This window comes from Stegostoma tigrinum, chromosome 4, assembly GCF_030684315.1.
Source record: "Stegostoma tigrinum isolate sSteTig4 chromosome 4, sSteTig4.hap1, whole genome shotgun sequence".
Lineage (NCBI taxonomy): Eukaryota > Metazoa > Chordata > Chondrichthyes > Orectolobiformes > Stegostomatidae > Stegostoma > Stegostoma tigrinum.
In genome coordinates this window covers 92,942,563-92,956,675 of record NC_081357.1, presented here as the reverse complement: position 1 = coordinate 92,956,675, position 14,113 = coordinate 92,942,563, and the positions used below count along the sequence as shown (strand labels likewise).

The following is a 14,113-nucleotide window of genomic DNA, read 5'->3' as shown; positions in this document are numbered from 1 at the left end:
ACAATTGATAAAGGTTTCGTAGTCTTCAGTAGTTTCTTAATTCCAGACTTTTCTTTTGTCGAATTCAAATTCAGTATCCTACTGTGAGATTTGAACCTGGATCCCTAGAACGTTAGCTGAGTTTCTGGATTAACAGCTGTAATACTACTAGGCCGTCGCCTCCTCCATTGCCATTACTGTAATTTTGTGCCAGTTGCTGATTTTGTAGACTGATGACAAGTTTGACAGCCAACAAGCAGTATGTAATACAGAGCATTTCATGTGTAAAGGGGGATCTACTTAAAGATCTTATCCTACCACTGCCACCATTGGCTGATGGGACACTCACCATATAGGGACAAAAACAAACAAACTGGCATGGGGTTTCTTGTGGACACCTGAAGGGGAAAACCTTATTCAAAAGGCACTCGGTATCTGTTTGGATGCCGAGCATCAGGAAGTTAATACCCTGCCCTTCGTATTGATATTCCACACCTCACTTGCCTGTGACTTGACTCACCCTTCTCCTTACCACCATCACTCACCTGCTTCCTGGGAATCAATGACAATCCTTGGTCTTGAGTTGTTGCACCATTAGTAGCCACTAGCCTCTCTTTGGAATGGTTAGTAGCCTTGATGGGTGGGATTTCTATTCTTTTGGACCTTGATCCAGTTAAAAACTTGAGTAGTGCTATTTGATGGGACTTCCTGAGAAAATGTCACATGGGGCTCTCTCAAGTTTTCAGGCTGGTGGTTGATAAACTGACATCTCAATTAAATACCACCAGTGATTTGCTTTTACCTCATGTTCACTGTAGTTTTCTCACTCTCTAGCTTCATCTACATTGGAATTGAAAAGGTGGAATATGGAAACAAAGGTAATAATCAATATTTTGCTTCACTCATGATTTTATTTGCATTCACTGTGGGATGGGAATAGGACTCAGTCAGAGCTCTACAGTACAGAAAAAAACCCTTTGGCCATCATGTCTGTGCCAGTCAGAATCAATCACTTTTACTATTCTAATCCCATTTTCCAGCTCTTGTCCCACAGTCATCTCAGCCTTGATATCACAATTGGGCATCTAACTACCTTTTCAAATGTTATGTGGGCTTCTACATCTACCATTCCAAATTCCCACCACCACAAAAACATTTCTCTGCACATTCCCTCTAAATGCCTGCCCCTTACCTCAAATCTGTTGATCCCTCCATCAAATGGAAAAGTTCTTTCAAGTCTACCCTATCTATACCCTTCTAAATTTTAAGCATCTTCATCTTGATATTCCCATCACCCTCTGTCTCCTCTGCTCCAAGGAAAACCATTCCAGTCAATCCAATCTCTTTTCATAATTGAAACTCTCCAGCACAAGAAACATGCCGATTCATCACGTCTGCACCCTCTCCAGCGCAATCACCTGAATCCTATAACCTGGATTCCAGAACTGTAGCCTAAGCAACATCTTATACAGTTTCAGCATAACCTCCTTGCTCTTCAACTCTATGTCCCAGGTAATAAAGCAAGTGTCCCATAGACCTTCTTAACCACTTTATCCATTTGTCCTGGTACCTTAGAGGACCATTGGACATATACATCAGACTCTGCTAACCCTTAGCACTTCCCAATGTCCTGTCGTTCGTCATGTATTCCATTGCCTTATTTGTCCTGCCCAAACTCATCTCACGCTTATTCAGGTTGAATTCCATTTGCCACGGATCATCTTCCCATCAGAACATCTACATCCTCCAGGGGTAATCTAAAGCTCACTATTTACCATCCCACCAATTTTTGCATCATCAATGAACTCACTGATCCACCTTCCTACATTCATGTTAAAGTCATTAACATATACCCACAAACGACAAGGATCCTAAAACCGATCCCTGCGGAACTCCATTGACAAAGACTTGCAGTCACAAAAACAACAACATAAAATGTCACAGTTCGGTACAAGGTAACTTAATGTTTACTTTGTGCTGGATAAGCTGGTGTGTTTGAAGGAGGCTTGAAATCAGGACAAAACTGATTTCACATAACCAATGATGTCCATAATATGGACTAACTGGAGAATACCAGTTGTGTTTTCGGACTTAGTGTTGTCATTATTTACATCCTGTGTGCATATTTGTGATTAGCTAACATGGTCTTGAATTACTAAGCTTTTTTGTTATGTCAGTCTACTGCTTTACAAATTCAATGGCTGAAATCAGACCAGTGTACCAGGAGACCCCCTAGTGGAAATTCAGAACTAGAATGTTTGTGATGAGGAAACAATATTGCGAGGAACAAATAAAATATTTCAAATAAGTAACAAACTCTTCCATTGATCATTGTAAATTGTAAAATAAATTGTGCAGCATGGAGCTGCATTCTCAGCTTTTCTCTGCTCACAACCCCCCCCCCACCCCCGACCAATCCAAGGAATTTAATTCAGTTATCTTCACAGCGTAGGTGATCAATGGTATTTTCAACATTGCTGATACAAACCAGATACAATTAAGGTAAAAGTCTTCCACAAGCCAAGAGAGGTAAGTTAACATTGTTCACATCCAAACCACAGTATGTCGATGTTGCTACTTGGTTTTGTCTAAATTTAATAATTGTTTCTGAAGTAATCTTTCAATGTGAGTTTTTGCGACATTTAGATCAGATTGGTTTAGACCTAGGAGCAGATTTGCTGTTCGGATGTTCAAAATTACCGTGCAAAAATGTAAATGTCATTCTTATATGTTGAATTGTAAAACCATGTTAGTTTTTTTTCAATTGACCTATTCTGCTCATGATATTTGTTCTGTAAATGACTTTATATGTATAATTGACTGAAATAGACATACTGTCTAAGAATCTTAAGCAAGTTACGATCTTTTAAGCTCAAAAAGTGAAAACGTGCAGGTCTGCACAAGAGTGAAGTGATGATTTGGGACATGCCTAAAGATAAAGGACACTTTGCATGTCAGTGGCCTTTAGCTTAATGTGCAAATAGGTATTAATTTAAGGCTGTAACAGACTGCAAAACAGCATTAATTTCAACTTGTCAGTAATGCAAAAGTTTGGTCAGAGAGGGAGTTTGTAACTGAAAATGATGGCTCAATAAGGAAGAAAAAGCGTACATGATACGTCGTAACTATTTTTAACAGCAATATGCCCTTTATTCCTTTGTGTCTATTCAATCTACCCAAATTAAGAATATTTGCGTCTTGATGTTACAATTCTGTGGCTTGAAAAATGTTAAAAAATGATGTAAAATTTAACAGTTTATTAATAATTGCTATTATGCCTGCATTTTGGCTAATTGAACGATTTAACTTTTTATTTTCAATAACTGTCTTACAGAACAGCGTAAGAGTTTAAAACTTCTTTTTAGCTCTCACCCTCTGTCACCCTCACCAATGCTACCTTAATGGTAATAAAAAGCATGCACTGACCTTTGGTTGGAGGCAAAGCCTGGCATCCTGAGATGATATGGAGAATAAGAATTGAGCACATGAGTAGGTTTACTTTATGTAGGAATTTCATTGTTGGTTGTGCTGGTATCATACAAACCTGAAGAAGTGGAAACGAAACCAATCAAACAATGTAAAAACCACTTAAAAGACTTACAGAAAAACTGCATAATTCATCGTTGAGATATTTTTGAGTCTTTTTTAAGTTACAGAAGTTTTTGCATAGACTTGAAGTGTAAATTTTGGGAGAGACGCATTTAGGTGATGAATATATTTTAATAAAGTTTACCTAATTTCAATGGAAGAAAGAAAAGCCAATTTCTCACTAGGCAGTGGCGAGTTGCCAATGAAGGAGGATTATTGCTCTTTAAATGCTTTCTTAATGGCTCAACTTGCCTCATTAATATTCAGCTTCCTATCTTACCAAATGCATTGAACAACCTTGATGGTTATAATCCTCTATGTGGAAATCAGGGAAGGTACTTACCAACTTTAGCTCACCACTTGCTCTTGAGGAGCTCCGTGTTGGATTGCAGGCACCAATATCTTAGCTTATACTTCATGGACAAAGTCTATGTCCACAGACATTGATATTGAATGTTTATCAAAATAAAAATATTTCTCAGGCCCTGTAGGTGACATGGCTGACTCTTTATTTCAAATACAAGTGCACATTCATAAACCTATTATATTTAAGAAACAAGCTTACCATCCTTAGCATCATCTCATCTTATAACCCTGTATAAGGGAATGTTATTTTTTCCCTGATGGCGAATTTAATTGAACATCATCTTGTCGTTCAGTGTGGGACCCATCACATTCTGAAAACCCTTCAAATGGGTGAAAACATGCACTTATATTTAACTGCAGAAAAGGTAAAGAATAAACAAACAGGAGATGCATTTGGCTCTGGGAAAGACAAGAAATGCTTGTGTCTTGAGCAACAAAACTTTGGCAGTCAATGCATGATCACTGTGCCCAGCTTGTTTCTATTGGAGCAACCAGCTTGTAACTGATGTCCATTTCAAGCCCACCGACTCCCACAGCTACCTAGAATACACCTCCTCCCACCCACCCTCCTGCAAAAATTCTATCCCCTATTCCCAATTCATCCGCCTCCGCCGCATCTGCTCTCACAATGAGGCATTCCACTCCCGCACATTCCAGATGTCCAAGTTCTTCAAGGACCGCAACTTTCCCCTCACAGTGGTCGAGAACGCCCTGACTGCGTCTCCCGCATTTCCCGCAACACATCCCTCACACCCCGCCCCCGCCACAACCGCCCAAAGAAGAACCCCTTGTTCTCACACACCACCCCACCAACGTCCGGATACAACGCATCATCCTCCGACACTTCCGCCATCTACAATCCGACCCCACCACCCAAGACATTTTTCCATCCCCACCCTGGTCTGCTTTCCGGAGAGACCACTCTCTCCGTGACTCCCTTGTTCGCTCCACACTGCCCTCCAACCCCACCAAACCCGGCACCTTCCCCTGCAACCTCAGGAAATGCTACGCTTGCCCCCACACCACCTCCCTCACCCCTATCCCAGGCCCCAAGATGACTTTCCACATTAAGCAGAGGTTCACCTGCACATCTGCCAATGTGGTATACTGTATCCATTGTACCCGGTGTGGCTTCCTGTACGTTGGGGAAACCAAGCGGAGGCTTGGGGACTGCTTTGCAGAACACCTCCGCTCGGTTCGCAATAAACAACTGCACCTCCCAGTCGTGAACCATTTCAACTCCCCCTCCCATTCTTTAGATGACACGTCCATCATGGGCCTCCTGCAGTGCCACAATGATGCCACCTGAAGGTTGCAGGAACAGCACCTCATATTCCGCTTGGGAACCCTGCAGCCCAATGGTATCAATGTGGACTTCACCAGCTTCAAAATCTCTCGTTCCCCCACCACATCCCAAAACCAGCCCAGCCTGTCTCTGCCTCCCTAACCTGTTCTTCCTCTCACCCATCCCTTCCTCCCACCCCAAGCCGCACATCCATCTCCTAGCTACTAACCTCATCCCACCTCCTTGACCTGTCTGTCTTCCCTGGACTGACCTATCCCTTCCCTCCCTCCCCACCTATACTCTCCTCTCCACCTATCTTCTTTTCTCTCCATCTTCGGTCCGCCTCCCCCTCTCTCCCTATTTATTCCAGAACCCTCACCCCATCCTCCTCTCTGATGAAGGGTCTAGGCCCGAAACGTCAGTTTTTGTGCTCCTGAGATGCTGCTTGGTCTGCTGTGTTCATCCAGCTTCACACTTTATTATCTTGTTTCTATTGGAACTGTTTATTAATTGAGCCCTATCCAGCTTGTTGTGCTTACACTTAAGCATCCTATCAAGCAAAAGTTGTTGTGTTTCTCCTGTTCCTTTGTCTCCATGTTCCTCTTTAGAAGACTTGCTGATTTCCCAGCTCTTCAAAGTCCAACACATCCCCTCATTGTCTACTCCAGTTGTGCGGACTGCAGTATGCCAGGATTATGTGACACAATCTGCCTGGAGTTTACTGCAAGGCATCCTCAGACCAATCTAATCCTTGGAACTAACCTTCAACAGTTCTATCATCTCCAAGGCCCTACTTTGGTTTCAGTCAAGGAGTTGTATAATGGAGTCAACCACATGGTCACAGACAGTTGTCCGTATTTCTCAGTAACCGTCCTTGTAAGAAATCTGAGCCTTGAAACAAAGCAGAAAAATGAGTTTCTTACAGATGTAGACGTCATTTGCAGCTCCCAAGGTACCCGGTGCAGATTTCTAAGATGTATCCCCTGATGATCGCAGATGACGTGCACGTTATTGGAATGAAACTTTTCTCAATTAAGTCAGTTGTGTTATGATATGGTTCTGTCAATGCAATGTGTGTATTATTTACTGTACCCTGCATTTGGGGGAAAACAGCTGTGTTGCCAAAGTCTACTGCCTAAGCTACAGTACTTAATTCAACATGAGGAAAGGAGGTGAAGTGGTGAGATTTGGCACAAATTGTATTGGTAACTGCTTCATACACTTGTGGATCAAGGGTTGCAAGATCCTGGACAGGTCCCCGGTGGCACCTTAGAAGCAGCCAATTGTAGAAATGTTTAGAGCAGCTGCCACCTTGATGGCCACTGGGATAAGACGGTCACTCACACCTTCATATCACAGGTCCTGCTCCAGCAATTGTTATAGTTCTGTGATAGTGTCCCTTGACATCTTCAGCCTGCAGCAACAGTGCGCATTGCTCAGCTTGAGCGAATGGCATTGAGGATGATCAACCCTGGGCCTACTGTGCATCTGAGGGGTCTTGAGCTGCAGCATCTACATGTGGAGGCTGTTTGGCATCTGTTAGAAGTTGCTTCTGGTCCTAGGCTTGCTAATGCACCTGTTGATCCTCAGTATCTCTGCATATTCATTGTACTGCAGCAACAGGGATGCCAACCTCCTATAGTGACTGAGCTACTGATCATGTTCCATTGAAATGTATGGTGAATATAGGAAACAGAACAAGCCCTTACAAATGTGAGCAGTTAGCATTTGCGCCATTCACAAATGATGGTTTATCACAGTCCTTTATACAGTGCACTTCAAAAAGAAGGGCTGTGGAATGCCCCTGCGTGGACCCTTGAGACAGACACCTCATTCTGTTGAATGTGGTACATGTCATATCATGTAAAGGTATATGCAATGTATGATTACTGATGCCTGTCCTCCCACTCCACACCACTCAAGAAACTTGGTAAATGCTTAAAGTTCGAGGTGAGAGGTTCAATGCACTTGTGCAACCTATGAGATCTTGGATTGTCTTTGTAAATTGTGGCATGCAGGTGCCACTTTTAAGGTCACCAGTGATTACCCCTACTTAACTGAGATGGCCATCTTCAATCTGCACTGATAAATGATGTGCTCAACATTGTTTATGATGGGGATTTGTATCCCATACAGTTAGACACTATAGGCATTGCACATGCAGGGTTGCTATGATTACAGGTTATCTCAACCTGTACTGTGTTAATGTAGTTGTCGCTTGAAGAGCCTTATGTTGTCCATAAGTAAGACCAATGTGCTCAGACAGAAGAAGGAACATTTACTCCATCCACTCCAGATGTAATAACGGCCACTTTCCATCTCCAGTGTGAATTTGAGTCATAAGTATGGAAAACAATGCAAGACATGCTTAGAATAGCCAGTCTCAAGTTTAGCCTGGAAATCAAAGTGCCCATCAAACCTCCGTACACTTTTCTTCCTGGCGGTCCCTGTTGAGCCATATGCACTGAGTCTTAAAACATTTCCACACAACTCTTTGAATCATACCTTCACCCATCAGCATTATCCTGTACCCTAACACTACAGCTTAGCTATGCCAACCATTTTTCTGCACTGTCCTCCCATTGAGGCCACTGTGATTTGAAATTGTTGCTGGCACTGTATCCCACATCCTCCAAGCACTACTGCCTCCTCCTTTAATGTTAAGCATCCCCTCTTCACAATTATTGTCCTCTGCATTGCAGCATGCTCCCGCTAATCCCCAAAATTGACTTCCCAACTTCCCAACCTCAACGATGGGTTCTGATATCCCCCATTGACTTTTGACTTTTGTTGCACTGATCCCCAGAACTGACCATGCCCAAACCCTCTGACTGACTTGGACTGACAGCCCTGAATCATGTGTGATTGGACTTCTGACTGATCTGTGCGCAGCTCCTCAACTGACATATCATATCACCGCAGATTGGTTGCACTGGACCTACAGGACTAATGGTGGCCCATATCAGGGTTTGAGTTATACAAAACTATTAATCCTGACAGCCCCAAATGATTGGTTGATTATGTCCAAGTCCCTGGGCTGATAGTGGATACTGCCTATTTTCCTGCAGTTCCAACATTCCCTGACTGAAAGCTATCTCCCCTGACCTGACTGAGGCCTACTTCCTTTAGATTTTGAGAAATGGCCATCTGGCACAATCACTTTCAGTGTGGTTGCTACATAAGCTGCTGGAATAGGATACAGTTGTGAGATGTAGTAGTGTAGGGGCTGTACAACATGGCCATATGTTCACCTACTTAATTGCTGATTGCTGATATCCATGACAAGCAGCTTACCTTTTAGCACAGATGCAAAGCTAAGTCAGCACAAGAGCGCTATGAATTTTAAGTTCTGTCTAAGGGGGCAAATTGAAGAAAGGCAGGACAAAGCTGAGATGCTGTGAGTACCCAAGGAGGCACAAAGTGAGTGAGCACAAATAGGGCAATAGAGGAGCCCTGAGGTGCACCCTTGTTGAGACCATGAGATGGTTACCAGTCCTAGTGCACAAAATGACCTGGCAGCACCCATTCCAATTAAAGGTGCAAGTGTATTCCAAAATTCAGATTGTTAGTGGACCGGAGACGATTGATTAAGTCTCTGTCTCTCTCTCTCTGTCTCTCCCTGTCTCCCTGTCTCTCAATGTGAAAACTCAAAGAAAATTGTATCGAGCCAATGGGGTCAAGTGAGTTCAGGTGATATAATACCACCAAAGGCTAAATCTCTGAACAGGAATTTAACACCAATATTTACTCCCATTGGCTAAGGTGGCAGGGAGTGGCTCACATAACAACCAAGACATTTTTGCCCATGCTAGTTTAATACCTGGATGCTAGTTTAGGAAAACTGCCCACTTTAGAATACTGTTGGCTTGATTTAAGTGAAGAAGTCAGATTCTGATGGCATCTGTAGGGCCCACATAACATTTTACCTGTAGGCATGCACAGCTTTAAACCCACCAACAAACATGAGCAGTTGGCAACATCATGTCACAAGAGACCATGGCAACTTAATTTTCTTTCCTACAGTATGGAGGCAATGACCTAGAGGTATTGTCACCGTACTGCTAATCTCGAGACACAGGTAATGATCTGGGGAGACATAACAGGAAGTACAAATGCTGGAGAATCTGCGATAACAAAGTGTGGAGCTGGATGAACACAGCAGGCCAAGCAGCATCTCAGGAGCACAAAAGCTAATGTTTCGGGCCTGAACCCTTCATCAGAAAAGACTCTTTTCTGATGAAGGGTCTAGGCCCAAAATGTCAGCATTTGTGCTCCTGAGATGCTTGGCCTGCTGTGTTCATCCAGCTCCACACTTTGTTATCTCTAATGTTCTGGGGATCTGGGTTTTAATCCCACCATGGCAGATGGTGGAATTTGAATTCAACAAAAATCTGGATTTAGGAGTCTAATGATGATCATGAATTTATTGTTGGGAGAACTACATCTGATTCAGTAATGTCCTTTAGGGAAATAAATTGTCATCCTTAACTGAACTGGCTTACCTGTGACTCCAGACCCACAGCAATGTGGTTGACTCTTCATTGCTGTTTGGGTTGGGCAATAAATGCTGGTCTAGCCAGTGACATGCTCATCCCCTGAATGAATATGAATAAAAATTCTTGTTTCCATCTAGCCTCATGGGAACACCTTGCGTTTTCTTTGCCTTGACCTTCCTCCTCACCCAGTTACAAACCTAACCAGTCCTTTTCTTCTGCTCTGAGAGCATTTCCTTGGTCCCTTGGTGAATCATCCTCACAGCAAATTTTAACTCTGGCTGACCACAGTAATGTCAAGGCAACAGCCTTGGGTGCAAGCCAGTGTCACCAGAAGTAGTCAAAATCTCTTTGCCTCCTGCTCCAAGTAAGACAGACTGATCACTGTGTTCTTCAGCCCCATTCCTTTCAACTGCAACCACCCCTCTAATTCCCCAACCTGCAGTTAAAATTATGTTAAATAGTTAAACTATTAGTTTAATAGTTACTATTCACAGAATGTACAGAAACAGCGTGTTTAATAAAACCAGTCCATGTTAGTGTGCGTGGTCCACTCAAACATCCTCCCTGGTTGCTCGTCTATTTCTAACATCATTCCTCTATTCCCTTCTCCTTCGGCTGCTTATCTTGTCTCATCTTGTATGACTCATACAAGTGACTGCCTCTTTTGGCAGTCTTTGGACAAAGACATTGCTTCTGAACTTCTGATTTGGATTCTTGGTGATTTATTTGATATCAATGGTCTTTATCACAAGTGGAAATACGACCTACACTTATCAAATCCTTCCATAATTTTAACAATCTTCATTAGATCACCTCTCAGTTATGTCTTCTCATTTCCAGTGTCATCCACATCAATCATTTTGCACCTTCTCCAATGCCGCCTCATTTTTTAAAAAAATAATTCCAGCAAATAAATGTTTGTGATAAAACATGGGTTACAATGGCACTCTGATCTTGTCAAAAATATTTAATCTCTACTACTATCAATATTGTGGACAAGTTGACTTGGTTCCTTGGTTTCCTGCTGAACTAGTTGTTTAGGATTTATACTTCTTAAGCTAACATTATTTTATTTTGTCAATATTTGTATATTAAATACATTTGGTGTATCATACATAATTCCACAATTTAAAGAGCCAAGTGAACTAATTCTGGTTATAGCTTCGTCGGAATGTGCATGTTAACTTGGAGCTTGTTTCCACTGGAGTTGAAGGGTGAGAGGTGACTTGATTGAAATGTATGAGATCCCGAATGGTTTTGACAAGGGGGACATGGAAAAGATGTTTTCTGTTCTGTTCCAGTCCAGAACCAGAGGGCATTGTTTTAAAACAAAGGGTTGCCCTTTCAGGTCAGAGATGAAAAGTTTTTTTTTCCGTATGTTGTATGATTTTGATTCCTCTGCCTCAAAGTGGTGGTGGCAGAATCATTTAAGACAGAGATTTTTATTTAGCAGGGAAATCAAGATGGGAATGTGGAATTCAAAATACAAACGGGTCGGATATGGTCTTTTCAAATGTTGTGAAAGCACGAAGGGCCACATGACCTGCTTCTATTTCATAAGTTCATAGAAATATAGGAGCAAAGAGTGTAAATTTTCCTCAAAATCAAAAACAAAGTAGAACTCGTAAAGCAAGGCAATGGCAGAATGGTAATGTCAGTAGATTGGTCAATCCAAAACCCTAGGATAATGTTCTGGGAATAAGGTTCAAATGCTGTTCTGAGGAAGGGTCACTGGACCCGAAACGTTAACTCTTTTTTTTTTATTCACAGATGCTGCCAGACCTGCTGAGCTCTTCCAGCAACTTTTGTTTTTGTTCCTGCAGTTCTTTCGATTTTTATGGTTCAATTCCTGCTATGGCAGATGGTGAAATTTCATTTTGATAAAAAACCTGGAATTTAAAGGAGATAAAAGTCTGGCAGCCATGTAGCCATATCAATGATCATAAATCCATCCGGTTCACTAATACCCTTTTAGGAAAGGAAATCTGCTATCTTTACCTGGTCTGTTCTATTTGTAACTCTGCAATGTTAATGACTCTGAACTTCCTTTTTGATAACTGGGAAATAGTACTGGTCCAACGAGTGACACTCACATCTCGTGAAGGAATTAAAGAAAATCAGATAAAGTTCTTGGTCAACTAGAATAACAATCTGACATTTCTTTTAGCTATATATTTCTGCTTCAATTTTTTTCACCAGTTAGGCTTTTGGGTTCGACTCAGCAGTTTGGTCACCAGCCAAAAATTATGAAAACTTCCAAAATCTTAGTCATACATGAACACAGACAAGTTGTTGAATACTGTACAGATCAAAATCTTTTAATACATACATGGATATTGCTCCTTTTTTTTCAAATCACTTGCAACACACTAGTGCTAGATTTACCTTCCTATGGCCAATAATAACTTATTGGTAAGGGCACACACGAGTGTTTCGTGTCAAATTCCCAAAATGTATGAATATGTGAGCTAATGTCAGAAAATGAACTGCAAGTATAGGAGCTCTTACAAAAGTTAGGTAACAAATATTTGCTACTTTTAAACATCCCTAGCAAAACACAGTTTATACTTTTACTTTGTAACAATGTATCAGCTTAGCATTTTTGTTAGCCTGCTGCCATGTTATAGTAAAAAATCTCACACCTTGAAATTCTCATCTCTTAGACACATTTCACGTGAAGATGACATTTTACTATCACTTAAATAGTTTTGCAGATGTTTAGATTGTGCTGCGGAAAAATACTCAAAAAAATGAAGTATTACTTTGTTTTTGTGTTCTGTGACCTTAGCAATCCTAAAAAAGGCAGTATGAAATAGACTAATGCAACCCATATTAACAATTAAATGACACCCTTATTACAACCAAGTACCTTTCATTGTAATACCTCATACTGTAAAAGATGACCATCTGTAATTCTTGAATGAAGATCATCTGTTCATTCCACATGCCCTGTTTAATTGTCTAGAAAATGGTTTAGGTCCTGCCTGTATATTGACATTTATGCAGTAAATAAGATTCCTAAAATAAAGAAGATTCATCCAAGTGGGTGCCTGTTTCTCTTAAACACTTCTGAAAATTAAATAAAATACTTTTAATAATGTTTGCATTGTAGCTTATCCCATGATAAATATTTTAAAAAGCTTATTAAATAATTTAACATCATTACATTATCACATATAATTCATTTTTAAATATAAAAAAATAGAAAATAACCATGCCAATTTAATGAGAATTATTATTATGGGACCAATACTTCCAAATGAGGCAAACACATGGATGCTTCAAAGAGCTGACTTGTACAATATATTTTATGAAGATGTTTTGTTCAAAAAAGTCATCAAAATGATCAATTCTAATTTAGAGAAAATATGAAAGAACTTACGTATTCCTTGAACCCATCAGTGGTTTTCTGAACAAATTGGTGATTATTGGCAGGAGCAATAGGAGATTTATTTAGCCGAAGATACCACAGGGGCCTGAGTAGCAAGTCCAACTATGGCAATGAAGATTTTTACTCCTAAGTAATGAACTGCCCCTACTTGATGTTCTCAAAGTGCTTAAGCAAATTGTGTGCTTCTGGCACGGTGATTGACGTGGACCTTTCCAGCCAGTCAGTGTGTACACATCACAGTCACAAATGAGACCATTTTTGCAAGGAAAATAATTTCAAAATGGTGGATTCAGTGTTCATGAATTATGGATAAACTACAAAAGCTTTTTAAATTTCAAATGTCAGTTGTGTTTTTATAGAGCCCCCTAAAAGAGTAAAATGTTTATTTTAGTAGAATCAAAAGAATTTTTTTATGTTTGTGACAATGTTCCTTTACAATTGGAATCTGTTATAACTATAGTGCTAACAATGCATTCAGTGGCGCCTGAGCTATTTACATGTAAATTGCTGATCTACATTCGTCAGTAACAGCAAAATATCAAAAAGTGTTAAAATAATTATTGACCGTTTTTGCTCTTTCTGGAAGCTTGAATGCAGCATGGTAACAAAAATATTGGTGATTCACTGTACAAAGCCCTTTGGGATGTTTCTGAAAAATGGAAGAAGTTACTATATAAATACTAGCCTTTCAATTATCTTGATACATTAGAAATTAGGAAACCTTTTTCTTTAGCACATATTCTTACTGCTGTGTGCACAGTGCCTACCAGTTCACCTCAGATACTGAGGTCTGCATGCTATTTGACTCCACTGGTATAAGACCTAAGCACAGTAGTTGAGTGCTGGATCTTAGCTACCAACTTTCAAACAGAGATCTCTGCAGTTGCTGTAGGCTTTCCAATCCAGTTCAACCACCTAACATGCTTGAACTGGTTAACCCAGCACAGATAATGCAGCCTAAAATGAAAGCCTATAGAATTGAGACCAAATTATTGACATGGATAGGAA

The 14,113-nt window shown here is 40.7% G+C and overlaps 1 protein-coding gene across 3 annotated transcripts in view; it reads right to left on the bottom strand.

The window, feature by feature from the left end:
• zmp:0000000760 (collagen alpha-1(IX) chain) overlaps positions 1-13,253 on the bottom strand; it is a 105,868-nt gene extending 92,615 nt beyond the window's left edge. Inside the window, exons 1-2 of one of the 3 annotated variants that reach the window (XM_048531397.2) lie at positions 13,097-13,253; positions 3,406-3,523 (exon numbers count right to left, since the gene is read on the bottom strand). In XM_048531397.2, the coding sequence (XP_048387354.2) occupies positions 3,406-3,517 (112 nt within the window). In that variant the 5' untranslated portion in view covers positions 3,518-3,523; positions 13,097-13,253. The remainder of the gene's footprint in view (positions 1-3,405; positions 3,524-13,096) is intronic. The other 2 variants (XM_048531396.2, XM_048531398.2) reach the window with 2 other exon arrangements.
• Between the last annotated feature and the right edge of the window lie 860 nt (positions 13,254-14,113).